The sequence below is a fragment of the Anguilla anguilla genome, chromosome 10 (genome assembly GCF_013347855.1).
Source record: "Anguilla anguilla isolate fAngAng1 chromosome 10, fAngAng1.pri, whole genome shotgun sequence".
Classification (NCBI taxonomy): Eukaryota; Metazoa; Chordata; class Actinopteri; order Anguilliformes; family Anguillidae; genus Anguilla; species Anguilla anguilla.
In genome coordinates, this window is record NC_049210.1 from 13766091 (window position 1) to 13792751 (window position 26661).

General features: G+C 41.0%; 1 protein-coding gene across 1 annotated transcript; it reads left to right on the plus strand.

Annotated features, from left to right (window-relative positions):
• Positions 1–26661, plus strand: LOC118237384 (matrix metalloproteinase-17-like). Its single transcript, XM_035436034.1, has 10 exons — positions 1–715; positions 12972–13104; positions 13440–13575; positions 17263–17549; positions 19668–19844; positions 21213–21312; positions 21861–21943; positions 23849–24001; positions 24548–24805; positions 25188–26661. Exons 1-10 carry the CDS (start codon positions 569–571, stop codon positions 25508–25510), a joined length of 1797 nt encoding a protein of 598 aa, XP_035291925.1. The 5' UTR covers positions 1–568; the 3' UTR covers positions 25511–26661.

Sequence of the window (26661 nt, forward strand, 5' to 3'; positions counted from 1 at the left end):
TGTTGTACACACGCAGCTCATCATAAATATCCTGTTTACGGTACTCTCTTTCTCCCTCCAGCTGGAGCACTAGTTCCTCTGCCTTCACAACACGCGCTTCTGGTCTTTTTCGCCCCCCTGAAAGTACAGCGAGATAGAGTTGCCAGATTGAATAGAGAAGAACTGTACATTTGAAGAGAGCTTCTTTTTTGCCAGTGTAAATATAGCCCTCCGTTCTGCTCAGAAGCCGCGTTTACCGAAGCTGGGAAATTTGCCTTCTGAACTGACTTCTGAGCCGGGGTGTTTAAGGATGAATGCTAGCACGCATAATGCAAATATTTTAACCACAGTGTACTCTAAGCGGAATTAGACTTCTTTCAAGAGGAAAGCAGTTTCTGATCGCAACATCCTCAACAGCATCCGCGCATAGCTATATCAGAAGTTCGGAGTGCGCGTGCAACAAGGTTTTATTTTGTTGCCATGTATAGAAATGTGATTTCACATGCATGCTATGCGAAGAATTGAGTTATATTCTGTCCTCGGATGTGGCGGGAGTACGTGAACATATGCGCCAAATCAACTTTTGGAAATGATTGTTCTTAATTTGCGGAAGTGGGGATCATCTCTACAGCGTTGGATAATATACTCCGATATGTTTTTGTTACCAATTCTTTGGCTTTTCTCAGAGACGTTCGCGGCACCATCGCTGACGGCCGAGCAGATCAACATGGGGGTGGTAAGTGATGCAAAACCATTGTCCCTTAGCACTTTTGGTCCGCTGCAGATTGTGCTAAGGGATTTCGGATTCGTCTGAAGAAAGTAGGCTACTGAATTTAACGTGAGCACTATTTCTACAACGTTGCCTCGCCGTCCAAAAAATTAGCATCAATTAAGCATGATGTGCTTGCTTATTTATTTATTTATTTATTTATTTATGCATTTCGTATTAAACATGTTTTTAATTTAGCAGTGTATCATTTTGCATTTATTATTCAGTTATTGTGAAGATATTTCACCTATAAAGACTGGAAAACAACGTATATGTGTAAACATTCTGTCAACAGTGTGAGTTTTAGCGATACATTGTTTCGCCAATTACCTCAAACACAAATTGTGAATGCAGTGTTCAGTCTTCAGTAAATATTACCCTGTATTTAGGCTACCCTGTATCTTTCTTACGTAGAAGACCGTGTATCGCACACCGCGGCGCTAATTGTCGTTGACGGACGGATAGAATACATAGAAATATTTGACTACTGGCATAGGTATTCACAGACATGAACCAGAACCATTTTGTGACCCAAGTTCAGTATGGATTTACATTGCAAAGTAGGCATCATATGCTATCACTAAACGAGAGTGCGCGATGATTTTGCTTTGGTTTGTTGGTGTATTTTACCCTAGGCTTCCCCCCCCCCCCCATGTGCTGTATCTTTCTGATGATGGTTTTGTTGTCGCAAGCTGAGACCGGACCATGCGCAACTAAATCACAAGGCTCAAGTGGCAAAGTAGGATAAAGAACTTGGCTACTGAAATTGAATTCTGAGGTGTCACTTGGGTGCTCTCATTTCTGTGTGTTCTCAGATTCTCCACAGGGATTTCACAGACAGGGAGACCTCACGAAACACAGCCACAGAATGGTGATGTTGTTGTTTTAGTTGACAATATTGAATACATATAATACTGCTTCAATTGAAGAAAACCGTTAAGGATTTAAAATACCCAATAAAGCCCCCAGGCTTATTTCCATTGTGGTCCTCAGTTTTGTTGATGTTGTTAATATAGACAATATGCTCTGATGATCACTCTTGTTGATCACTCCCTGCAGTCAAGCTCTGGGTACATAGTAAAAAGACCTGTTTTAATTCAACTCTACTAGAGTACATTTGGTCATACTCTGGATCAAATTTACTCTGTTACTGTTTAATTAACACTGGACATTTTACTGTGTGAGCAGGTGCATGTCTCATTAGGGTTGAATGGCTCTCTTCTGTTGGAGAAACTTTGTGGTGACAACTTCACTCTGATGGTGAGGTTAAACATAAGTGAGGTTTACATTCAGCAGGGCTGCATGGCTGCAGTCAAGCCTGACTGTGTTAAATTAGCTTAATCTAATCAATTAAATTAGGTTAATTGAGTAACTAAGGGGGCAATTCCTTTTTCACATGGGTGATATGGGTGTTTGATAACTTTTTTATAAAATAAATGAAATAATCATTGAAGAAATGTGTTTTGTGTTTACTTGGTTTTGCTTTGTCTAGTATTACATTTTGTCTAAAAACAATTTTGTGTGACAAATATGCAATAATAGAGGAAATCAGGAAGGAGGCAAATACTTTTTCACGACACTGTATGTCAAGAGCCTTTAGACTTTTGTCATACTTTGCTCTTTTCTTGTCATGTCGGTTTGCAAAAGTTCACTTGAATTCCAGACATCTAGCTGTAAACTGTATGCCAAATAATTCAAATAACAATCTTGCAACCAGAAGTACCTACAGTGTCAGAATCCCTATTTTTTAAACTTATTTTTTTTAACAAGTTTACTGTTTCTTGTATTCCACACAATATGAATGTCCATAGCTGTCAGAACCGTGAATCACTGATGCTGGGCTGCTGATGGAAGATTCTTGTATTGATTTACTGCTGGATAATATAGGTTTTGGCAACCAGAAAAGATGGGAAAACAAAGTTAGTACAATTTAGGCAAGAATCAAACATTCTTCCTCAAAAAATTGATCAGCCGGACTATAGAGACATACAAGACTATAGACATACAATGAAGGAAGAGTTGAATCGTACAGCGAATATGATCAAACAGCATTGTATTTCTGTGTGATAACCTAATAACAGAAATGTTTCTGTTGCAGTCTACTAAGGTAGCCTGGAACGATCATTTTCTCATCTCTGTATAATTCTAGGTTTTGCTTTTTTAACACTCTAGATTTTGATTTGTGGCCCCCACTGAGTCGATGTATAGCAGTTTTCATGGCTGGGACCCCTTCACTAGTGGACATCTTGAAAGCTCTCAGTTTGGACATAGCAGCTCTTTTAGACACACAGGGGGTGTGAACAAGGGATAAAATAACTAGAAAAATGACTTGAAAGACACTCTTTATAGGTACTGAATCCTGATCTGACAAAAATAGAACGCTTCTTCATAAGCTACGTTTTCACACAATGATAATTATGGTCTTTATCCTTTGTTTACATCATTGTGAGCCTCTTCTCTTGCCCATTTGGGGTCTGAACTGAAGTTTGTCTAAATAAAGTGAACCTATCCAAGTCTTACTGAGCCAAGTATTTGTCTTTCAATGGAACCTGCGGTTACAATGGGTTTAGCATCGGACTGGTTTCTTGTCATCATTAGACATAACTTCCCAGAACTGAGCTAAATTGGCAGCAGGAAAACTCAAAGGAAATTCACTTTCTCTTACTCCCCTATCACAAGTGAGATGACTAAGAAAACCAAAGACAGCATAAAAGACATGAAATGGTGTCGTGTCACGCACAGTTGCTTCCTTGTTCTTTTTATTATTGACGCAGCTTGCAAATTATTTCAAAGCCGCACTTGATTCTTGCATTGGCCCCGTCTCTTTTTAATGTGTTTACTCATTTGCATATTTCTGTTATTACATTCACAAAAGGGAGTAAAATACCTTTCTCAGAGGCAAGCTGCAGCAAAGAACCAGGTGCATGAGGGAGAGACAGGCTTTTTATGTGCAGAGAGCAGGCTCTCCTCCAAAACTCTTCTTTGTGCAAAAAGGCTTTGTCCTGTCTCTCCTTTCAGAACCCTTTCCATTTAATTTTCTAACAGAATTAGCCTTGATGTAAAAATAAAAGATCATAGGCAGGGCATGGCTTCTAAGAAAATGTTTATGAGCAACTCAGCTGCTTATTCTCTTTTGCCAATTTAAAACTAATTTCACCGTAGTGGTTACATTTATGGTTGAATGTGACCGCTACAGTGGCAAGAACATTTAATAGCTCAGTCTTATTTTCTTTATTTCAATCTAAGCTTTAACAGGCAAATTGTTCTAAAAACAAACTTGAATATCATGTCATTAAAATTTTATTTGTTTTTCTGCTGGGGAAGTATTACACATTTAGTACCTAAATTAGGGTCATCTGTGTGCTTTAATGTATCGTTTTTTGATACCCTCCACTTCCAACACACACACATACACATACATGCAGGCATATTTTGTCATTGAGAGGCTTGGTAAACAAGCTTTTTTCCCTTCCTTTGCCAAGAAGAACTGCCCGTGGAGTAGTGTTTTTTGTGTGGGAGCTTCTTGTGGTTTGTGGGGTTGCCATGCTAATGGTCTCTTAAGGGCATGATGTGCAGAAAATGAACAGCCCTGTGGTCGTGGCTGTGTCACATCGTCCCCACCCAATTCTGTAGACACGTGCAATACACCTTCACTTGTGATAGTCACAATCTGTGTGTCCCAAGTGCAGGGTCAGTGCTGTTCTTACATCATATGTGCTTACAAGAGGGACTGACCATCTTCAGTGCTGTCCTTGATCTGATTTAAACATGTATTTCTTCATATCCTGAGCATGCTGATGCATGTCAGTGTTCCTGGGCTAGCTCTCTGGATGATGACATTAGATTTCCTCTGGCAGGCATCTCCTTTTCATGCTTGAGGCGCACGGCTTATGCCCATAGCCGATTGTAATGGAGCGCGTTGTATGGAGAGAGATCCATTCAATCCATTCCGGTTGAGTCCAGGTGACACTCATGCATGCACCTCATTCACTCTGACAGTCCATAAGATTGCTAGCCTGCTGTTGGTGCTTTGTGGACACTCAGTTGGACAGGCAGCATGGACATGCAGTGTGAATTCTAAAATATGTGACCGTGTATTTTGAGTGTACTAAAATACATCTCGAAAATTGGCCAATTTTAGTAATATACAGGTTTTTTCCTGGCTCAAAATAGGGCTTAGGTGGTGACTGCGTGACAGAATGGTCTGGCTATAATGCCCCTGTCATCTCAATGCGGGCATTGGAACAATTTAAATATTTAAATATGTACTGAAGGGTTACACATTGTAATTGCCAGCATTTGGTGACAATGCCTCACAAATACATCAACAGCTGCCTAATAAAGAAACAAAACTGCCAGAATTTATGAAGGCAGGCAGTTTCTGTTGAAAATAGCAGACACCTGAGTTGCATGCACGGTAGTGAGCACTCTTTGCCTACTCTCTTATTCTTTTATGCAGTTAAGCAGGTTCTACTGAATTTGATGTCTAAGATTGCACAAAAACTTGAAAGCAGACAGAACTTAAAAAATATTAAATGCAGTATCATTCATGACCATACTTAGGTGGCCCGCCTAAGACATTTCAATGCAGGAAAAATCCTCTTATACCCTGTACCATTTCATGCTGTGATTCTGGTAACAGATTATGTTACAGTACAGACTACATTCATGAAATGTATCTGTTTTATTAAATAATAGTAATGTTTGGATTTGTAGCCCTTTATTAACACATACACACAATCTCACACACACACACACACACACACACGCACACACACACACACACATTTCATATTGGAATCTCATGTAAGACTCAGAGGCCACTGAAATGACACTACGCGATGATCCACTAGTTGGTAAAACTGGCTTTCAATTTGTATTATTTCTGTGGTCAAGGGCAGTCTAAAATGCAAATAGGGAATGCAATGTGAAAATCAAGTTCCCTCTTTTGTGCTGTGCAAGCATCAGGGCCCCTGTTTGTGTAAGCACGGTCATCGGAGGTGCAGCAGTGAGCGGGCGATGGCCGTTGCCACTGGTGTGAAGATGTGTATTTCACCGTGGACCTGCATGTCGATGTAAAGACAAGAGAGGGAATTGAAAAAGCAGGCAGGCTGACAGAGATCCTTTACACTCTGGCAGTCCGTGATCCATCTCTTGGGCTTTTGTTCAAACATGTGCGAAAGATATCAGTTGGACAGAAAAACACTGGCACATTTGTTGAAGGGGATGCTGGTGGGATTACACAGAGGAGTAGGAGGAAAAAACAATGTTTCCAATACCTCACTTTCTCTGTCACATCATCTTTTGCAAGCATGTTCCTTGGGTTTCATTGTTGCATGCACTTTTCCTGGAGTTTTGGTGTTGCATTCTTGTTCCTGGAGTTTTGGTGCTGCATTCTTGTTCCTGGAGTTTTGGTGTTGCATTCTTGTTCCTGGAGTTTTGGTGTTGCATTCTTGTTCCTGGAGTTTTGGTGTTGCATTCTTGTTCCTGGAGTTTTGGTGCTGCATTCTTGTTCCTGGAGTTTTGGTGCTGCATTCTTGTTCCTGGAGATTTGGTGTTGCATTCTTGTTCCTGGAGTTTTGGTGTTGCATTCTTGTTCCTGGGGTTTCATTGTTCCATGCATATACCTGTCTCCGGGGTTTTTCTTTTTGCTGTTGCTGGCATGTTCCTGGGGTTTCCTCGTTGCATGCATGCTCTGAGCCCTGATATTGTTTGTTTTTATTGAAAGGAAGTGAAATGTGTTTTGATTCGTAGACCTTTCCTGTGCTGTACCAGTTAGTTCAATGAACGTGCACAAAATTAGCTAAAGAGAGTCTATCTTACAGGGTGGGATGATGGAAATGGGGGCTGGGGGTGTTGTTTTCTAAATGGGAACTTAATTGACTTGCTTTCAGCAGTATAGATTTCTTATATTTTATTGTGTCACTTTTCAATAAACAACTTTTCTTTCAATAGACAGTTTTATTTTTTGCAGCCTCAGGGGTTTGTCTGTGTACCGTGGACTCTTTGAAGCAAATATGAGACGGCTTTGGGGAGCTATGGAGTTACATGAAAACAGATTGAAGGCTTTGCATTTTGAGGCTAAAGGAGTGGGAGGAAAACCCATTTAACCCAGAAATTCAAATTATTATTTTGTTCTGTAATCATGCATAGTTTTTCAGCATAAAGTTCCTATAGGGGATGTGTCTGTTATTTTTGTGTGTGTGCGTGTGTCTGTGTGAGAGTGTGTGTTTCGTCTTTGTGTCCAGGCGTATTTATAAGTCTGTTCTGCTGGTGCAACATTTTCCATCATTTCGAGACTTTGACATTGACATGCACAAAACAGACCACTTCATCCGTTTACTGTGTGGTTGATCAGCTGACCTGTGCAGTCAGGAGAACTGCCCTGCATATGCAGCTGATTATTGCTACAGACTGAAGGAGGGCTTGCATGATGAGGTTGGAAATAGACCTCCAAATGAAACTGGGTCGATTACATGCTGACCTGCAAGACTGCCAGCCACTCGTAATGTTTTGGGGGGTTGGGGGTGGGGGTGGGGAGGCAATGGTGGATTCTGTGCATGAAAATATTCTAGAGTCTTGGTCATTACGATCCCACCCATATATTTATAAAAACATTAAAGCTAATGAATTAAGTTTCATTTTATTTTAATTCATGAGCACAGCATCTTCAACTTATTTGTGATGCCAAGGCTGTCTATAAATATTGCAGAGCCTCAGCAAACTCTGGAGATGAAGAGCATGTTGGAATCTTCAGAAGCCTCTGCTTTTTGGGTTTTTCAGTTCGTGCCCTGTTTTTCAGGACACAACTCAACGAGTCCAACATACGCATCTGTTAGAATGTTCCTTCTTTCAAGAGATACAGTATCCTCAATTATTACGAATGTATTTTGTGGTGGAAGTTTTTCAACGCTCCCTTCAGAGAACAACTTGGGTATATGCCACACCATTTTGCTTAGGAAGGTATTGTACATTAATGTTATCATTCTAATGGAAGATTACTTAAAAGGGCAGTTAAAATCAGAGAGGTACCACTTGTAAGGTTGCCCTCAAAAAGTAATGTATTGGTTGTTAAACAAATACAAACTTGTGTTTAAAGGTTTGGGCAATCATTTCATGGGGTATGATACCTATTAGCTACTTGCCATCAATTTACTTGATATGAGAACCCACAACAAAAAGGGTGAAGATTCTTCCATGGTATCTTAGAACCATGAAAGTTAATAAATGAGTGTTACACACTTTGTACAAACAGAGTAGTTGTACAATACCAGAATAGTTGTAGAATAGTAGAAATGTAGAATAGTTGTTGAAAAAAATCCTACATATTATTTATATAAACATAAATATTTACTGTTTCAGCTCATTTTCGGTACTGTTGAGGTAAAACTAACCGAATGGTCACGAAGAAGATCAGTTAGTTGGGAACACTGGGCAGATTAATTGTTAACTGCTAATAGCAATTTATTGCGGGAGGACATATTTATGTTTATATAAAAAATATGTAGAAAAAATGAGGATTCCTCCCAAAAACACTTAAAGAAAGCTATGATTGCAGTACCATCTATATTAGAGTGACTGTGTTTGGTTCACAAAGAACATCTAACTGAAACGTTTTCAATCAAATGTCCATAATATTTTTTTGAACCAGGTTTTTCAAAGCACATTTGGCTTGTTCTGCAGCTGAGGGACAGGAAATAGATGTAAAATACAGTATTTCTTCAACGAGACACCATAAAAGTTATGATGTAAGGTGATATCAGCAAAAATACATAAAACAAAATGTCCAGATCCCTTGCTGTTACAGTTGCTCTTGCCGTACCTCTGGGTGTCCTAGGCAGGCATTTTTCTACCAAGCATAAAGCCCAGAAGACAGCATTTCTGCTTTGGTTTGGTTACTGAGTGCCAGGCGGCTATTTTCTCCACTTCATCAACAGTTCATGCATCAGAGCCAAGCGATCAGCTCATCAAGCTGTTCTTTAATCCAGTGTCACAAATACACACAAGCTCTCTCTCTCTCTCCCTGTCTGCCCCCCCCCCCCCTCTTTTTCTATCTCTGACCCACACACACACACACACACACACACTCAAGCAGCATCCCACGCATTAGAAAGCACTCTCCATGAGACAGATGGACAGCGCCTAAGATCTTGTGGGTTTTCATCCAGCACAAAAGGTTACAAATCTCTCAGCTGGCAAAGCATAATCAGCGAGCCGCATATTAAGACTTTGTCTGGAGCAACGGCATGATACCGGAGACCTTTTTGACATGCAGTGCAGACATACGCCGTCGCTCTAATCTGCTGTGCAAACACTGTGTAAGGGAGATTCACATATCCCCACCAGATCTGAGAGTGCTGTAAATACAGGTTAGCACTGCATATAATTGCATTTTTTGCCAGTTTTGTCAGTAGGCAGTAGGAGACATGATGGGCAAATATGAAGTTTTTTTAAAAAGTGTTAAATACAGTACATATATGAAATACACATGGGAATTATCGAAAATGTCAGAAAATAGCTTTGCAGTTCATTATGCTGCTTATTATGCAGAGACAAAAAAAAACATGCCTTGTGGGCAGGTTTAAGTAGTGTTAGATACCTCTGAGCTGAGCTTGCAGCTTTAACTGTGAGCTGGAGTGCAGGATATTTATGGTGCTCGCGCACATCCCTGTAGCCATCCGCAGTTACCCTGTAGGCTCAAGGCCAGATAATAAAAGCCTATGAGAATGAATGTTGTGTTAGTCTGTAACGAACTTAACCCATACAACGCTAACTGCATGCCAGTGTTGTTAATACAACACTTATTAAACACACACTTTAAAAGATTAAAAACATTTTGTTATCTGAATTTTATATATATATATATATATATATATATAGTATTGCACTCTACTGGCATAATATAAGAAGCTTCATTCTGAGCAGCCATTGGTTCATTATGAGATTGATTACGCTGACAATTTTCTCTGTAGGAATGTTGTTGTACAGTATTGATCAAGTTCTGCTTGTTTATATTACAGGCAGTGCCGGGATTTGGTCTCTCGTCTGCCTGTGAGGTCCCTCCTGTCAGATCCCCTTACCCTTTGTGATGTCAGAGGTTCAGCAGTGTCCTTGAGCACTTCTGCTGTCGTCGTGGGGCGAGCGTTATGTTCCACGTGAGGCCTGCCTCGCTAATAGGCTATTACTTTAGCCGACAAAGCATGAGAGGCTCACTGTTTCCGTTGATGTTCCCATGTGTACGCATGGCATGTTCTTCATGTCTGGAGCTGCCCCACTTATAGACTGAGGGTGAGAGGCTGTTGAGAAACATCGCATGCCCATTTGGAGTGGAGAGGAGCAGGGAGAGAGAAAAAGAGGGGATGCACCCTTTCCTCCTGTAATTTCTTCCCTAGCTGAGAAGGGGAAGAGCTGTGAAAATCACAAACCAGGCAAAGTCACACTGCCACACTGGTTTTGCGCCTCATTACTACAGCTTTTCTATGACACTCGGGCTACATTCTCAGTCAGTCGGTGGCTGTGTGTTTCTGAAACCTCTTCTATGGAGCCGTACTTCTGGTTTTTGTGGCCGTATTTTGTGGTGGTATAGTAAATGGACTGATTTTGCCTGGTGCTTATGAACCTAATAAATAGTCAGCTGATTCTTCAGTGGCCTTACTGTATATGAATGTCTCAGTGACTAGCTGTTTGGCTTGCGTAAATCAATCATTATTTTATTTTAAATAGTGACCCTTACTGCCATACCTGGATTTACTCTATATCACTGCACCACAGTGGAGTTACTGCTGCTTGCAGAAGCACATAGATCACTGCCACCCGTTCTGATGCTCCACCCACATTATCGCGATCTCCTACAGCCTGGTGCTCTTCATGCAGGTGACCTCAGTGGGGTACCCTGAGAGCCGCAGTGTCTGCTGGCCAGCAACCAGTTCAGATCCATGAAACAAAGTGAAGAAGTTAACTGTTAAGTCAGTCGCTATAATCAAACAATGAATTACTGAGGAGAGACAAAAAGCAGCACACCCCGTAGGTTAAGGACCAGTGCCATCTGGTTTATTGCTCGGGCCACACGGGCCCTCCTCCAGTTGGTGATCCTTAACCGTTTTATTTTGCCGAGTGCCTCAGAGGCTCACTTGCCAGTCTCTATTACCTGCTTGACTTGCCTGTGAGCCTGCTCCCATCACGCAGCTCACTTATCTTTAGCTCCCCGTTAGCTCGGTTTCCTGCCGGTCCGCCCCGGGGCCCACAGCAGACGGGCGTCCCGAGAGAGCGAGCCTGAACTGCGTTTGAGTGCGTGTTCACTTTCACAGCTGAGCGGCCTTGTTCCGAGACAGCCTCTCTGACATTTCGCCCTTTGGCATTTGTGAACAGTGTTAGAAAGCGATAGCAGCTTGACTGACTCCCGTTTTGAATATGAATACTGCTTACTGATTACACATACCGGCAGTCGTATAGCCAGAATCTCTGTTTATGACTCGGTTCCACATTATAACTTAGGATGAAGTTGTTAGAAGATTTTTAAAAAGTGCTAAAAATGTTGTACCATTGCAGTGTTAACTCGCAGTTATCACATGTTTCCTAGGAGTATTTGGACAGTTATACAATAGTAGAAATTGCACTGAATTGCCATTTTATTAGAGCTGTAAAGTAAAACAATGCATTTGGTTCAGCGCAGTTTTTAGACCTGTTTATATTTAAATTAGGTTGTTTGAAAAGGGAAAATGTGACGAGAGTACTTGGCGGCTAGGGGTTTCTATGGATACAGCTACTGGTATGGTGAAAGTGCACAGAAGCCAATGACTTACTTCCTGTCCGGAGAAGGTTATAAAAGGATCTTTATCACACAATCCCATGAGAAAGACCCGCAGCCACATTGGGAGGTTTCTCAATGAAGATGATGGGGGGACAGAGACAATCCTGCTTTTCATGGGGAAGATGAGGTTACAATAAACAGCTGACAGGACATGGTGGTTTTTTGGGAGGGGAAGCGCTCTAGCATATGATTTTGGTGCTTGATCTCTTGAGCCACTGTGAGAGTCCCTTGTCATCCAGCTGTGCCGACCCTCTCAGCCCCCCCTCAGGCCCCCCCAGAAATAAGGCAATTATGGGACATCTTGGCATTTTCTGAGCTTGTCATGCGTCCTAAAGAAGGGCGTTTTGTGTCATTCATCTTGAAAACAAGGCTGTTTTTAAAGTTCAGATGATTGGATCTTTTCAGGTCTCATATGAATGCCTGTTGATTGTGGGAGAGCTGGGTGTAGTGTTGTGTCTTATTAAAGTATTTTTATTATAATTTGTTTTGTTATCTGTGTGAAGATCTTACAAATATTCAATCATCCAAATTATATATCATGACATTTTCTATGATAACTTAGATAAATGTCTCGTTTGGTTCATCTGTGGACCACACTGTTTTGGATGTGTACTGAGTATAGCCCTGACATAGTAGTTAGATACATTTTTTGCTATAGAACTATGAATACTTGTACTGACATATTTTTTCAGTCATTAAATATATAGGGATAAACATCTCATGATCCCTAGATACGGTCCTTTCCTGTATCCCAATATGATGTATGGAATATGTTCTTTTTAGCCATAGCCTTACCTCATAAAAAATTATATATTATTTAATTTATTTAAAAATATGTTTCTGTGCCACCTGCAATTGTGAATTGCATTCATACAGTCTTCTGTATTCTACTCAGAAGTATTTTGAGTGTTGTAGGAAGGAGGAGTTGGGGTGCTTTTAATTCAGCACACTGAGAACAGTTTTGAAACCCAGGAAACACAGCATTCCTACAATGTTTGTCTTTCGCTTGCTTTTTTCCCCTTGTGGGGTTTCTTAGTGCTCCCTGTCTGTTCAATTACTACACTTCTACAGGATTACTTAATCTCCACTGAGACCTGGGGTTTACAGCGAAACTGTCTGCAAGAGAATATTTTGATTGAAGCGAAAGGGATTGTGGGAAATTAACCTGACTGTAGCTTTCATGCCATGGCTCATGTTCAGAGGATTTCAGGGATACTGATGGATTTGACGCTGTTCATGACAAGTAATTACCCTCCCCTCCAGCGTTACACTTAAAAGTGAGCCAAAAAATAACAATGGAAACTGAGTGAAAATGCAACAATGATAATTCAACAGGGTTTTCTCTCATGGTATGTTTTAAAGGTGATATTTTTTATAAACCACCCCCTAAAGTTTTGCTTTTTCTGTATCCAGGACTGGCTGACCAAGTTTGGGTACCTCCCACCCCCGGACCCTGTGACAGGACAGCTGCAGACCAAGGAGGCTCTGACCAAAGCCATCAAAGCCATGCAGAAGTATGGAGGATTGGAGGAGACAGGAGTGCTAGGTCTGTGTGCGTGTGTGTTGGCGTGAGTTTGTCTGTCTATGTGTTTTTGAGGAAGTGTATCTTCATATGTATATCAGAAAGCCTGTCAACATATCAACAAGCATGTGTTTATGGGTGTGTGGGGTATGTGGTCCAGATTACACGTATTGTATTGATTTAGTACTGTACTGTTGTATTGTACTATGCATGTGCCCAGTGGATAAATATGGAGTAAAAAATAGCCTTTTATATGTGTGCGTGTGTGTGTGTGTGTGTGTATGTGTGTGCGTGTGTGTGTGTGTGTGTGTATGTGTGTGCGTGCATGTGTGTATGCATGTTTGCTTTTCTGCCTCCAGATGAAAAGACCCTGGTGCTGATGAAGACTCCACGCTGCTCTCTGCCAGACGTCGCAGAGCCAGAATCACATTCAGGCCGACGGAGACGTTCAGTGCCCTCCCAGACCAAGTGGAGCAAAAGACACCTGTCCTGGAGGTAGGCTCACGTGCAAAGCATGATGGGATACACGTCTTCTACCTAAAATAATACTTGTTGATGTGTTTATACAGTCTTAAGATATTTGCTATATCTGATATTTATATATTCTTGTTTCACAGATGCCAATTCTTTCTACAAAATGCACAATTTATTTTATTAAAGGATTTAGTCCAACAGTGGTTCTGAACATATGAACCACAAACAATTAGGGCCAGATTTTTGCACATAAAACTCACAGCACAAATTGCAGGCTGACAAGGGTATGTTGGTGCATTTGCAGTCTTCCTGAAATCAACTTTATTTACTACGGCTACAACTAATTATGCAATCAGCAAATGGTACTACCTGCTATTCACATTCTGTGTATGAAGCACATCTTAAAAGGTGCAGTTCAACAAAAGAAACTCCTGTTTGATGGGTTGAATACACTGTACAATTTCCAGCACTAATTCAGCTTTTACAGAGTTTATATGAGTCCGCTCTAGCCATAGGAAGAGTACATTTAACACAGAATATTGTACTGTATATCTTCATTGGATGCAGGGAAGTTGATTTATCTTCTGGTGCCATGTAATTGTTTATCCAACGCTACAGACAGCACAGAAAATGCACGTGTTGGCAACAATTGCTGATTGAATCAATCCTGATGTGATAGAGTGTAATGTTACAAAGAGCTTGACTATTGTCTGGATGGAATGGGATTGTGTGGAAGGTTCTGGGTTATCTTTTATTTCTCCCAGAAGCATGCTGTGTATGTTGTTTCTAACAATGTTCTGGCAAAGGCAAAAATCATGCTCTTTCCGTGATGGAAAAAGGCAATTTAATGAACCTGTCTTTCAATGCATTATTTAGCCCTAGTAGCGGCAACTGCCCACTGAATTTTTTGAAACTTCAAGCTTGTTACTGTTGCTACAGCTGTGCATGTTATTTCAATCGTTTCCCACTTTGATACATAAGATGCATGTTTCTGGGGTATAACATAGCTGTGACATAACTGTGTCAGAAAATAGTCACAATAGGCTTGATAAGTCTGGCCTTTAGCTTTCGCTGGAGATTTGTTGATGCAGACCATACTTTCATCAGCTGATTTACATACTAAACTCTCAAAGCCAAAATACAAGCTGCAGAAGAAGCACAGTTACTTGAAGTCCATTACTGAAAATTGAAGTAAGTTTGAGTGAATGAGAATGCACAACCCGCCATGGTCTTGCAAAGTGGCCAACCAAGCTTGGCCATACACCCCATTGCTTCAGCCCATGACAGGTGATCATTTTTCTGTTCTGCACAACATAGTAAAATTTCTTCCAACATAAAAGCAGAAGTAAAGCAAAAATGAATTGAATTGAAATAAGTTGATTTCTTAACCCTTTTCTTTTGTGTGTTTCTTTGTCTTATCTCTTGTATCAAGAGAAGTAACCAACGAATGTCATAAATAATTTCTGGCAAAATGAACAAATGAATATGTTTTACTTCAAAGAGTTTAGGACCTTTCATAGCATGGAGATACATAATTATGATCCAGCCAAACTTCCAGCAGGCATGCAGGCAAAATGTAGCATACTCCCTTAAGCCTGTAGAAAATGACCCCCAGTGTATCTCCTAAGCCCACATACATTCCTGCACACAGGAGCTTTGTTTTTTATGGGAACCTTCCATGTGGTATTTCTATCATCATAGCGTCTTCAGTTGCTAGATCTTGCACGGTCCCCAACTGATTTATTAGCTCCAGCAAGTAGAGTGCATCTGAATGCTACAGCAACGCGATCATTGGACAGGAGGAAGTAAGGGATCAGTGGTGCCCTCATAGGCCCCAGAAATCATGTCCTGCAGCACCTGATACCGTATTTTGTATGACAAGCATGACAGCAACCCTGCACTTCACCTGCTTCGAGCATCAGCCTGCTTTATATGTAATGCTGCGAGCTTGGGAATTATGTTCCTTCCAACAAGGAATGACACAAGCATAAGCCTGTAGCCATGAAATTGAAATGTAAGGCAAAGTTTCTAGAGCAGGAGAGTCACATGCAAATCATTTTCACCCTGAAACTTGAAACTACCAGCAAAAAATGTCACAAACCATAGACTCAATTCTACACTGAAGTGCCAACTTCCACTGCAAATCAGACTCGGGCTGATGCTTGTTAACGTCACACTCTCGGTCACACTCTTAATTGTTTCGATGTGATGCTCAGAAAGAAACATCCCCTCATACCCAAGGTCCTCGACACCTACAGGGCCCTGTTGACACAGAATAAATGGGATTCTTGTTTCTGCGGATGGAAAACAAGCTCGCCCCTCTGGTTTGCAGACAAATGGGCTCTGTATGATCACAGCTGAACATGTCATCTGGGGCCTTCGCCGTTGGGATGTTAGTGGCAGGAGTCTGAGGCTGTTGTTTCAACGTGTCAGGCTTTCCAAAACCTGGCCACTGGTCTGTCACCAAGAACCAAAGAGTAACAATGTCTTGCACATCAAAGGTTTAATTCAAGTTTGGAGAGGAGATTGTTCCCTCTCTCTCTCTGTTTAATGTTGCATTTAAGGGTCTGGCATAAGTCTTTACTGCTGTTCAGTGTGACTGTGTGGCACTGGGGCAGTTCCATTCTAATGATGCATGTGGAGCACAATGCAAGCACAGCAATGACCATAGACATTTAAACAGAGTAATAAAGTTTGTGCTGGGGGCAAAGAGAGATGAAAGACAGCAGGCCCTGATTTTGGCAGTGATTTGTCCGATTTTTACTGTAATTTGAGCACACATTCAAGAAAGTTGCGGCTACTGTCAAAGGGCGGCTACTGATGCTCAGAATGCATAAAGCTTCAGTCTCCTGAAAATGAAAGAAATGTCGATTGAAAGCAGACGTTAGTGTTACATTCTCACTCTTGAATACCTGTTCACCTTAAGATCACCTTAACCTACGCATAGAATGAAAAGGAGAAGGGAGAGTTTACTGCAGAAATAACTACATTTTTATCAAATTCTGTTATAACACAATGTGCCAGTTTAGAATCTCTGTTGTAACAGGAAAGGACATACTGTATATAATATACTCTTGCCATATTGTTTGGCAATGGGCCATGGACTCTGGGGTGAACCGTTAAAGAAAAAAAACTGGAGTGAGAGACAATTTTTTCAGCTCCTTGTCAAGCAGCAACCATGGGAGTTCAATTTGAAATGCGGGGAGCGAGATTTCTCTGTACCTGAGACATCACAGAACACTTTGCATCGTGGGATGATTAGAGAGCGCTCACGCAGTTATCACCAATGCCAAGGTTTAGCTAGCGGAGTTTAGGACTGGAGTGGGGAGACACCGAGCTGCTTTCTCTGAAACTCTGTGGCAGGAAGTATCTGAGGTGCGCCGATTGGGACAAGCTTTTTCACTTCCAGCCTCTGTGTTGTTGCTCAATGGGAGAGAACAGCTTTAAAGGCCTTTTGAAAGGAGGAAATGGTTCATGCATTGGATGCATTAACTACAGCCTCCTTCAGGAATATTATTCATTTGTTTATTGCCTTCATGAATTACATAAGAAACACCAATAAACTTCAAAGCGACGGCATTGCTCAAACAGTGCCTCTGAAATGGAAAATGTTTTTTTAATTAATACATTTTTTGTGATGATGGTTATTATGATGTTATGCGCTATGGGTGGAAACCTTTCTCTTCTTTCTTGGGTTTGCATCCTCAGAATACGGACGTTCCCAAAGGAATCTCACTTGTTGGGCCGGGACACGGTGCGGGCCCTGATGTACTACGCCCTGAAGGTTTGGAGCGACGTTTCGCCCCTCAACTTCCACGAGGTGGCAGGCAGCGAGGCAGACATCCAGATTGACTTCACCAAGGCCGACCACAATGACGGGTACCCCTTCGATGGACCCGGGGGCACCGTGGCACACGCGTTTTTCCCGAGTGACCGATTCACAGCGGGTGACGCGCACTTTGATGATGATGAAGCCTGGACATTCAGGTCACCAGGTGAGGGTGTGCGGCAAGACATTAAGTCTTGCCAGTATCTCTTTTCTGACATTGTGCAGTCATTCCAAAATATCTGTAAAATACAAATTAGCATAGTGGTGTAAGTGTATGTCTTGTCCAGGTTGCCCGGGAAACCGTGGTTTTCCTCACAAGCTCACTCAAGAACTGACAGTTATAAATTCAGGTCATTGGCAGAATCCCATGAAAGAAATTACATTCAATGTACCTTTATGTATATAATATAGCGCGGAAGAAAAACACTTAAACAATCTTTCTCTAATTAATCTTTTCGGAATAATGTTATCACATATAGCAAAGAGTCTTACTGTATATGCCTAGTTTTATGAATGACTTTTTGTATATCATGCACTACTTAATTTTCTGGTGTTAAGTCTATTAAATATTGGCTTGAGATATTTTTTCTTGGAATTAACTACAGGCTCTGATAATTTTTCATCTAATTGAAACTTGGCACAATAATGGGTGCCTAGCTAATAGAGATGCTCCGGGAAAAAAAACTCCAGTAAAATTTTGGTGTCCTGCTGGTTAATTGAGGCAGTGGGGGGAAAAAAATCACACGCCTGAATTCACTACAGCCCATTTTATAAAGAATGTGACCCTGCTATTGCAGGTCAGATGGATTAATGTTTGTGACAGCAGCCAGATGGCTGGTATTAATTACAGTTTTCTGCCAATACAGACTGATTATCAAGGCTGGAACAAAGCCCCATTAACTCATTAAAAGATTGGAATGGACATTTTGAGCAATAAGATTGCTAGTAAAAAAAAAAATTTACAAAAGCAGCACTGCAATATAAAAATAAATACATAAAAATTATTCAGCTGAGCCTCTCAGCGCGTTCACGTTTGTTTTTTAATCCTGATGAATCATGAAATAATGAATATTAACGCACTGCCAATTCATGTATCACAGCTGTTGATTATATCTTGAGTAGACAATTTAATGAATTTAACGTTATCCTGAAATTAAACACATTTTTCCTGCAAATGTCCAAATATCTTTTTGAGAGCAGCTTCAAAACAACAACAAAAAATGTCCATTATAACTTACAATAAGCATAAATTGGCCCTGTGGCTTGTATGTGTGTTTTAAGTGCCCACTGTTGGCGATCTCCCCTTATCAGTTGCAGACAGGGACTGTTGGGTGTCTGCATTCTGCTGATAAAGGCTCTGATCGTACAGCTATCCCCAGAAACCCCCTTTCACTAACCACATGACTGATCCTAATGAAACTGAGCCGAGATGCTATTCAAAGACATTCTCATCTGGAGTACCGGTGGATACAGATTCTAATGAACGTTTGTGCTGCTGTTGCCTTTTGCCTGAGGTCTTACAGGCCTCAACCTATTAACTAAGGAACAGTTACTCATTTTGGGAAGCCATTGGGGACGTGCACAGCAACACTCATTAATGCCCTTAAAGTGTTCCTTTCAGTTATGCATTTATTCTTAATCCTCAAAATCCTGTTTCTTGCAGCTCACTAATCTCTACTGATGGTTCAGGTCTGGACTGTGCTGTGAAAGCGTGGAGTCATTTCGCAGCCTGCTTTATCTGACAGTTTTACTAAAAGATTGTGTGCAAGAAAACCACATTTACTGGATTTAAATAGAATACTGCTGTAAACAAATAAACTTTAAACTTGTTGCTTCAGATGTATAACAAGTGTGAAGGATGAAGTGAGTGGAATCCTTTGCTGGGAATATGTGGCAGCGGATGAGAGTGGGCTTTGTTGTAAACAACATTACCCAGACACTGTGACTGACTGACGATTAGGCATCGCTACTGCATTTGTCAACTGGAATCATAGTCATTCTTGACATTATTCTATTCCCGTGTTATTCTTAAGAATAGCAAGTTTAACACCTACATCTTCAATGTAGCCAAATTTTTAAAGTAACTCTGTAATAAGAGGTTACAATTATAGGTGTTTCTCAACTCAATGCACTTTAACCAATGAATTCACAGAGCAGAACCACGTTTGTTGGCACCTATTCAGCATCATAAATCCCTGAGCTTAAGTGGCCAGCTTCTAAAACTTACACGGCTCCCGCGCAAAAAATGTATTGACATCATTGTTTTTCCCCTTTTTTGTCCCAGATGCCCATGGGATGGATCTGTTCGCGGTGGCCGTGCACGAGTTCGGTCACGCCATCGGCCTGGCGCACACCTCCGCCATCGAATCCATCATGCGGCCGTACTACCAGGGCCCGGTGGGAGATCCGCTAAAGTACAGCCTCCCCTACGAGGACAAGGTCCGTGTCTGGCAGCTCTATGGTAGGTGCAGCCTCTCGTCCTATGTGAAGTGCCCAGGTGAGATGCAGTGTATTAGACTTGGATGTGGAAGTTGATGTTATATATGATATATGGAAGTGTCCCTAAGTTCTGTTTTCTACATTAGTGGAATAGTAGAGGTTCTGTGTTTTCTGTTACTGGCACAGTGATGGTTCCATTCTGTAGGGAATAAGTGGAACTGTGGAGCAAAGTGCCTAAACTGCGTTTTAAGTTCTGGGAACGCATCTCATTGTCTAATGGAGCGGTGATGATGGTATACCAATAGTGATACTTAATTTGAGAGCCAACTCTCAACTCTCACCACTCAAAGACAGGATGTCCTGTAGAACTTATGGTAAAAAAAGCATCCACATTTACTCCCTACATACATACAGCTGGGGCACACCTTCCTCTGCTTGTCATGCACAGCGTGTACAACTTTATCAGAAGAGTCTATAATTACCCACAATTCTAGTGGGACAGAGGCTTTCCCATCCATGACAGGTTTGTTTTTCTAATAGGCCCAGGATAGCTGGGATTCAGCTTGATTTACTTATATAACTTGGGTTTAGAACCAATTAGTACAGTGTTTAATTGGCTTTTTCCAGCAGAGTCTGTGGTCTGCTTATCATTGTGTGCCAAGCCTCAGTATAAGAGACTATGTGAATGCATCAGAATACACTGCACAATAAGGGTTCTGACTAAAGACATTTAGAAATGTTAATCTTTCAGTAATTTTAAGGGTTTAGAATAGTGATTGGAGCAGTGGTGTGTAAAGCACTGATGTTAGGCCATTACCACCATTAATGTGATTACAGGTGTAACTAATCTTTCTTAATTTATTTATTTGAGATTACAAACATTTGCCCTGCTTAATATTTGATTCATTGCTATAAAAAAAACCTAAAACATTGATTGTCTTTTAATCTAATCATTTGAAATATTTAGAATTGGCATTTGGAGCAGTGGTGTGCAGGAGGCAATGAATGTGTGTTCTGAGGTTCTGCTGTTAACATGTAGCAGCCTTGAATAATTAGTGTAATTAATGCACGTGTGCAAAATACATTATTATGTTAAATGTCTGAAAATCACAGATTGTCTTGAACAGTGCTATTTGAATCTGCTGTTTCTTATAAGTGTGTTTGTATTAATAAAACTGTTCCGTAAATGGTAATGTTTCTGGAAAAACTGAAATGCACTGTCCTATGTTGTCTTAAAAAACATCTTAATAGTTTCTTTTCCAACACTTTTACAATAGCAGGGTGTGTTCTCCTTACTCTTATTTTTAGGAAGAGGCTAATACTAAAACCTCAGTTTGTTACTGCACATTCTACAGAATGGCACTAACAGTAGTCTCCTACTCCTTTCCAGGTGTTCGAGACTCAGTGTCTCACACAGAACGCCCTGATACCTCTCGCAGCGCCGATCCCCCTGTCCTACTGGACCTCCCCGAAAACAGGTCGACCGTCCCGTGAGTAAGAGGCCATTTCAGGACCCTTTCCAGCTCTGCAGAGAAGCCATTGCGCATGGCTTGTACATGGCTCATTTGTGGGCATAGGATTACAAGTCTCTTTAGATAGCTCTATTCATAACCAATGAGACAAATTTGTATTTACCAGAATATTAAATAAATAGTACCGTCAGCATAATTGCTCCACTTTTAAAATAAGCTGATTTAAATCTCTCATTAGCTATGAGAAAAGTGTACTGTAAATATTTCCCTGCATAGTGATGATTTCCCTTGATGTTTGCCTAATTGCAGCATGTTAAATCACTCTTTTATCTTGATACGTACAGTACATAAAACACACTCAATCAAGCCTGCATAATCCCCCAAAACGCATGCACAAACGTGTGCGCACACACACACACACACACACACACACACACATGCACGCACTCTCACACACACACACACACACACACACACAGGCACACACTTGTATGTATAAATGCAATGGAGCTTCTGTTGAGGTGAGCACTTGATGATGTCAGGGCGTGTCCGTCTCTGTGTCTCAGGCCAGCTCGTGATGCCCCAGACAGATGCAGCACTCACTTTGATGCCGTGGCCCAGATTCGTGGAGAGGCCTTCTTTTTCAAAGGTAAAAAAGAGCTGGACTGAATTTGATTTTTTACGAACTGTCTCGAAGCTTTTTCAAGATGTTGCATTGTCTAAAAGGTATCTACTGTTCAGTAGTGGAGCCAGGAAATTTTCAATGGGGTGACCAGAATGGTCACTTTGGGTGACACAGAAATATGAACATAAAAATGTGTCCCGACTATTCTATGTTCGGCACCTATAACATGTAACTACAACATTTGGTACACTAAGGACCAGGCATTGCCATCCTTCCATTCAAACATGCAGAGTATTATATATAAACACAAACTTATGAACCTAGTTCATCAATTTAGGCAATGGTAGACTAGATGAAATAACATGTACCTGACTAACAGTTTTTTTTTTTCTTATCCCTGAAGATACAATGATGAGAGATGGTTGAGTGAGAGAGAGAGACTATAGCTGAGTGTTACAAGTGCCCTGAAAACAGAGCTGCACAATGAGCTATTTCTCTTTCTCTGTGTCTTCAGCAATACACACAGATGCTGTAGACAAATAGATCATTCAAAGGAGCCCCAGAAGGTCAAACTTATAATCAATATGTATTCTTAGGCTCTGAGCCAGAAAAAAACATTTGAAAGTGAATCACAATAACAATAGCCTTTAGAAGGATTTACTACAAAAGTCAGACAACTCTGTATTGAATTCAAATTGTATTTATTTAATTTTTTTTCTTGAAAAAGTAACACCTCTACAATGTGCTTACAACAAAAGGCACTATCTATAAGCAATTGTATGTTCAGGGTAAATGCCAATCTCAAAAGGCTGAGCACTAGAATGTTTTATAAATTAAAATTTGATTAGATTTGGATCCATTGTGGATAAATGAATTTGAATGAATCAATAGTTTTCCAGTTTCTTACAACAGCTGTATTCTGCAGTTGTTGTGGTTTCTCGCCAAGTAACTTTCCTCATCTGTGCTCAACACTTAAAACACCCAGATGGGGAATTTTCGAAAACACTATGCTATGTCTGGTGAATGAAAAAGATAGCTAGCTGCCAAGCTAATTTTTTTCTGCATGGCTTGCTAGGGGCTTTTTTAGATTTAAAAAAATCACAGTAGTCCATATCGACAGACCTCTACCTTCGCTAAATTAACACTTCATGAAGTAATTAACAGCTGGGTAATGTAATCGTCCGGGTTTTATTAGCTTACCTGTAATAATTTGGTGGTTTGCACATTGCCAGCTGTAAGGACCCAGGAGAATCTAGTGTTACCTGGCTGTTGGTCAGCAGCAGTCACACACGGGACAAAGGACACTATCAATAGCCTAACATTTCCATAGATACTCACCAAGCAATCAAGCTAGTTAGCAAGGGAAAAGGAAAAATGTGTTTAGCGTCAACATTACATGACGATATGGAGATTTCCACAGCCACCCAAACCTGCGTTTGCTATTGGTGCTAGCTTAAATATAAAATACCAGTATTGGAAAATTCCCTGAGAGTAATTGTGTGTCACTTTACTTCCACAATAGTTTTATCAGTTGGGTTAATGGTCCCTCAGATGTACACATAATCTCAGTGGATACAGATCTCAGCAATCCCTCTGGAAATTAAATGATCATTTTCCCTCCTCCTACCTCTCCCAGTCTAGCATTTCTATACACAAAATGTATAGAAAATGAACAGAGCCGAACTGCAGAAACAACATACACAAGAAACATCAGGCTACAGCACTGAGTCTCTCATTAGTTGTTCATTAGATTGCATGTGGTTTACAATCGTAATGTTCAGTTCGTTAGCTCAGTGCCGAGATTCTCACTACCAAGGTCAAGAATCATTGATCTTGGTAAATGCTCTTCTTCCTGTTGATTTGTCATAACAACTGGGAAAAGACACAGAAGCACAAGAATAGGAACCTTGCATGTGTTTTTCATATTAGGGAAGTACTTCTGGCGTCTGACCCGAGAGAAGCACCTGGTGTCCCTGCGCCCGGCCCAGATCCATCGGTTCTGGAGGGGCCTGCCCGCCAACCTGGACAGCGTGGACGCTGTATATGAGCGGCCCGGGGACCACAAGATCGTCTTCTTCAAAGGCATGTCAGCAGAACCCTGAGTATTATCAAACCCACTGCCCTTAAGCAGCTGGGCTTGTCTGTGTGCTTCTGGTCTCCTATGATGGCTGCTGTAGCTTCATAGGGTCCAGCTCCATGCTATAATCCTAGAATTGATTGTGACACGTCAGCTTACCCTCAGTGAATTAAGCAGCCATGTTGATGAGGCTGCACATTAATCATCCACATCTAACCTGGATGTACATTCGCTCGTTTTTGTATATGCTTTCCAAGTGAATTTCATTTTATTTTTTATCTCCTAACCCAGTCTATATGTTTCTCTAAAAGTACAGCATGAATCCTGTGTCTTGGTAGAACAGCGTGGATATGTAAATTAGCAAATTAATTTTTTCAGTGTTATGCTTGAATGTTAACTTTTACCACCGTATTTACAGACTCATGTCTGTCAGAGTACCCAGCTGGAATCCACATTTTAAATGTTAACATAATTGCTTAAAGCATTTCTCGTTTGAAGTATATTCCTTGTATTTTGATTCATTGTGCGTTTTTTGATGCACTGCCTATCAGGTTTGAAGTACTGGGTGTTCAAAGACAACAACGTGGAGGAGGGCTACCCCCGACCAATCGGCGATTTTGGCCTGCCACTAGAGGGTGTGGACGGCGCCTTCGTCTGGCTGCACAATGAAAAGACCTACTTCTTCAAGGGCAGCCAGTACTGGCGCTATGACGACCATCTACGGCGCATGGATCTGGGCTACCCCAAGGACAGCATGCTGTGGAAGGGAGTCCCTCCACAGCTGGATGATGCCATGAGGTGGTCTGATGGTGAGTGTCCTGTAATCCACAGTAAAAACTAGATGGTTTCTCTATCAACAATTATGTCACATCAGTTGCCCATATGATCTCTAACGGTTCCAAATAAATGGAACTGAAAGAATATCTCATAAGGTAAGGCATAAAACAGAGTTAGGTAGGTTTCCTTACATTCGATTTAATTTAGATTTTTAAATTGAAATATCATTCAATATATGCACCTGTTTCTATTTAATTCTATTTAATTTGTACTAATGCACTTGTAACCTGAAGTGAGCATAGCAAACACTTAAAATTGGCTGTAGGCCTACATCTCTCTTTCTCTCACAGACACACACACACACACACACACACTCACATTCTTTCTGTCCCTTTCTCTCTACCTCTATTCCAGGCGCCTCCTACTTCTTCAAGGGGAAGGAGTACTGGAGGGTGGTGGGGAGTGACATGGAGGTGGAGTCGGGGTACCCACGGCCCATTAGCAAGGACTGGCTGCTGTGTGCCGACATGCAGTCTGACTCTCCGGCCCTGGAGGCCAACGGCACAGAGACCCGCTCGCACGGCCAGCGCCACGCCAGCCACGCCGAGAACAACTACGAGGTGTGCTCCTGCACCTCTGACTCAGCCACGGCCCTCTCGCTCCGCCCCTCCCTCTCGTCCCTGTGGCTGCTGACCCCCCTCTGGACACTCACAGCGACTCTCTCTACATCGTCATAATGACAGGGGCCTGAGACTCATGGACACACAGACAGTCATAAAATGGAAGAGGATCAGGCTGCCTTTTTCTTTTGTGCTTTTATTTTCCTTTTAGGTATTACAGTACAGCCACGTGATACACAACCGTTTGTGAATACACCCACATAGTAATTTTTTACAGTCAACAACTGATGTGAACTTTATTATTAACAGTATTATTTATGGAAAAAAAATATATACAATAAATAAAATCAAAGTTGTTTCATATTGTGAAGAAATGCAAAATATTTTTTTACTTTTCAAGTTTCAGATTGTATGACCTTTGGTAAAACAGTGGATGTATTTATAGTAATGGTACACCTAATAATAAACCATTAGAACAATAATTGAACTCCCAGGAAAACTTTTTAAAAATGGCTTAAGCCTTTAATATCAGGGGAAATATATAGATATGATTTTACATTTCCATACAAAAAACTCCCATTCCAGCAGAGCTGTGTAATACTTGCTGTCATATGATTTTACTGTAGAAAGTGGTCTGCCTCATAACAGTATGTCTGTTATGTACACTCAACTTTACTGAACGGAAAAACAGATGTCCTTTTTCGTTGGGCCCTAGGATTCAAAATTGGGGTTTGAGCAGATATTTGTAAATATTTCCATTCTGGTGGCAAAACAGCAGCAGTTCTTTGAGACATAATCTACAGAAACTACACTATATGTATAGATATTGCAAAGTCAGCTTCAGGTTTAGTCCTGTGTTTCACACAGTTTAATAAAGTGGGGCCCCCAAGGTTACGGGTGCTCTTAGAGCAGTGACTTCCTCTTAGGGCCCAGGGAGTTCATATGTCTCTGAACAGTCTAGCTGTAAAGACAAGTTAATGCAGTCAAGATGTCTTTTGATAATATTTAATAGAATACAAAATTTATGTGTTTTGTATAGATTAACTCCAGTCATCTTTCTCAAGTCTCAGTTTATAAGCCCCAGCTCTGACGACCTGAAAAACAGCGGTACTAGAAGATAGACTTTTATACAATAGCGAGACAAATATGCATGTGCAGTGGAATTTATTTCTTCTGTCATGCTGTTGATACCAACGCTTTGGAAGGCCATTTGGATATATATTCTGAAATACGAAAAGGGAAGCAATAAAACGAACAAATAAAAGGAA

What these genes read in the sequence shown, in the direction of transcription:
- LOC118237384 (XM_035436034.1), top strand. Translation starts at nt 569, where the DNA reads ATGATTGTTCTTAATTTGCGGAAGTGGGGATCATCTCTACAGCGTTGG. An exon ending in AGCAGATCAACATGGGGGTG is followed by an intron (nt 716 to 12,971) that starts GTAAGTGATGCA and finishes TTCTGTATCCAG; the next exon opens with GACTGGCTGACCAAGTTTGG. An exon ending in AAAAGACACCTGTCCTGGAG is followed by an intron (nt 13,576 to 17,262) that starts GTAGGCTCACGT and finishes TTGCATCCTCAG; the next exon opens with AATACGGACGTTCCCAAAGG.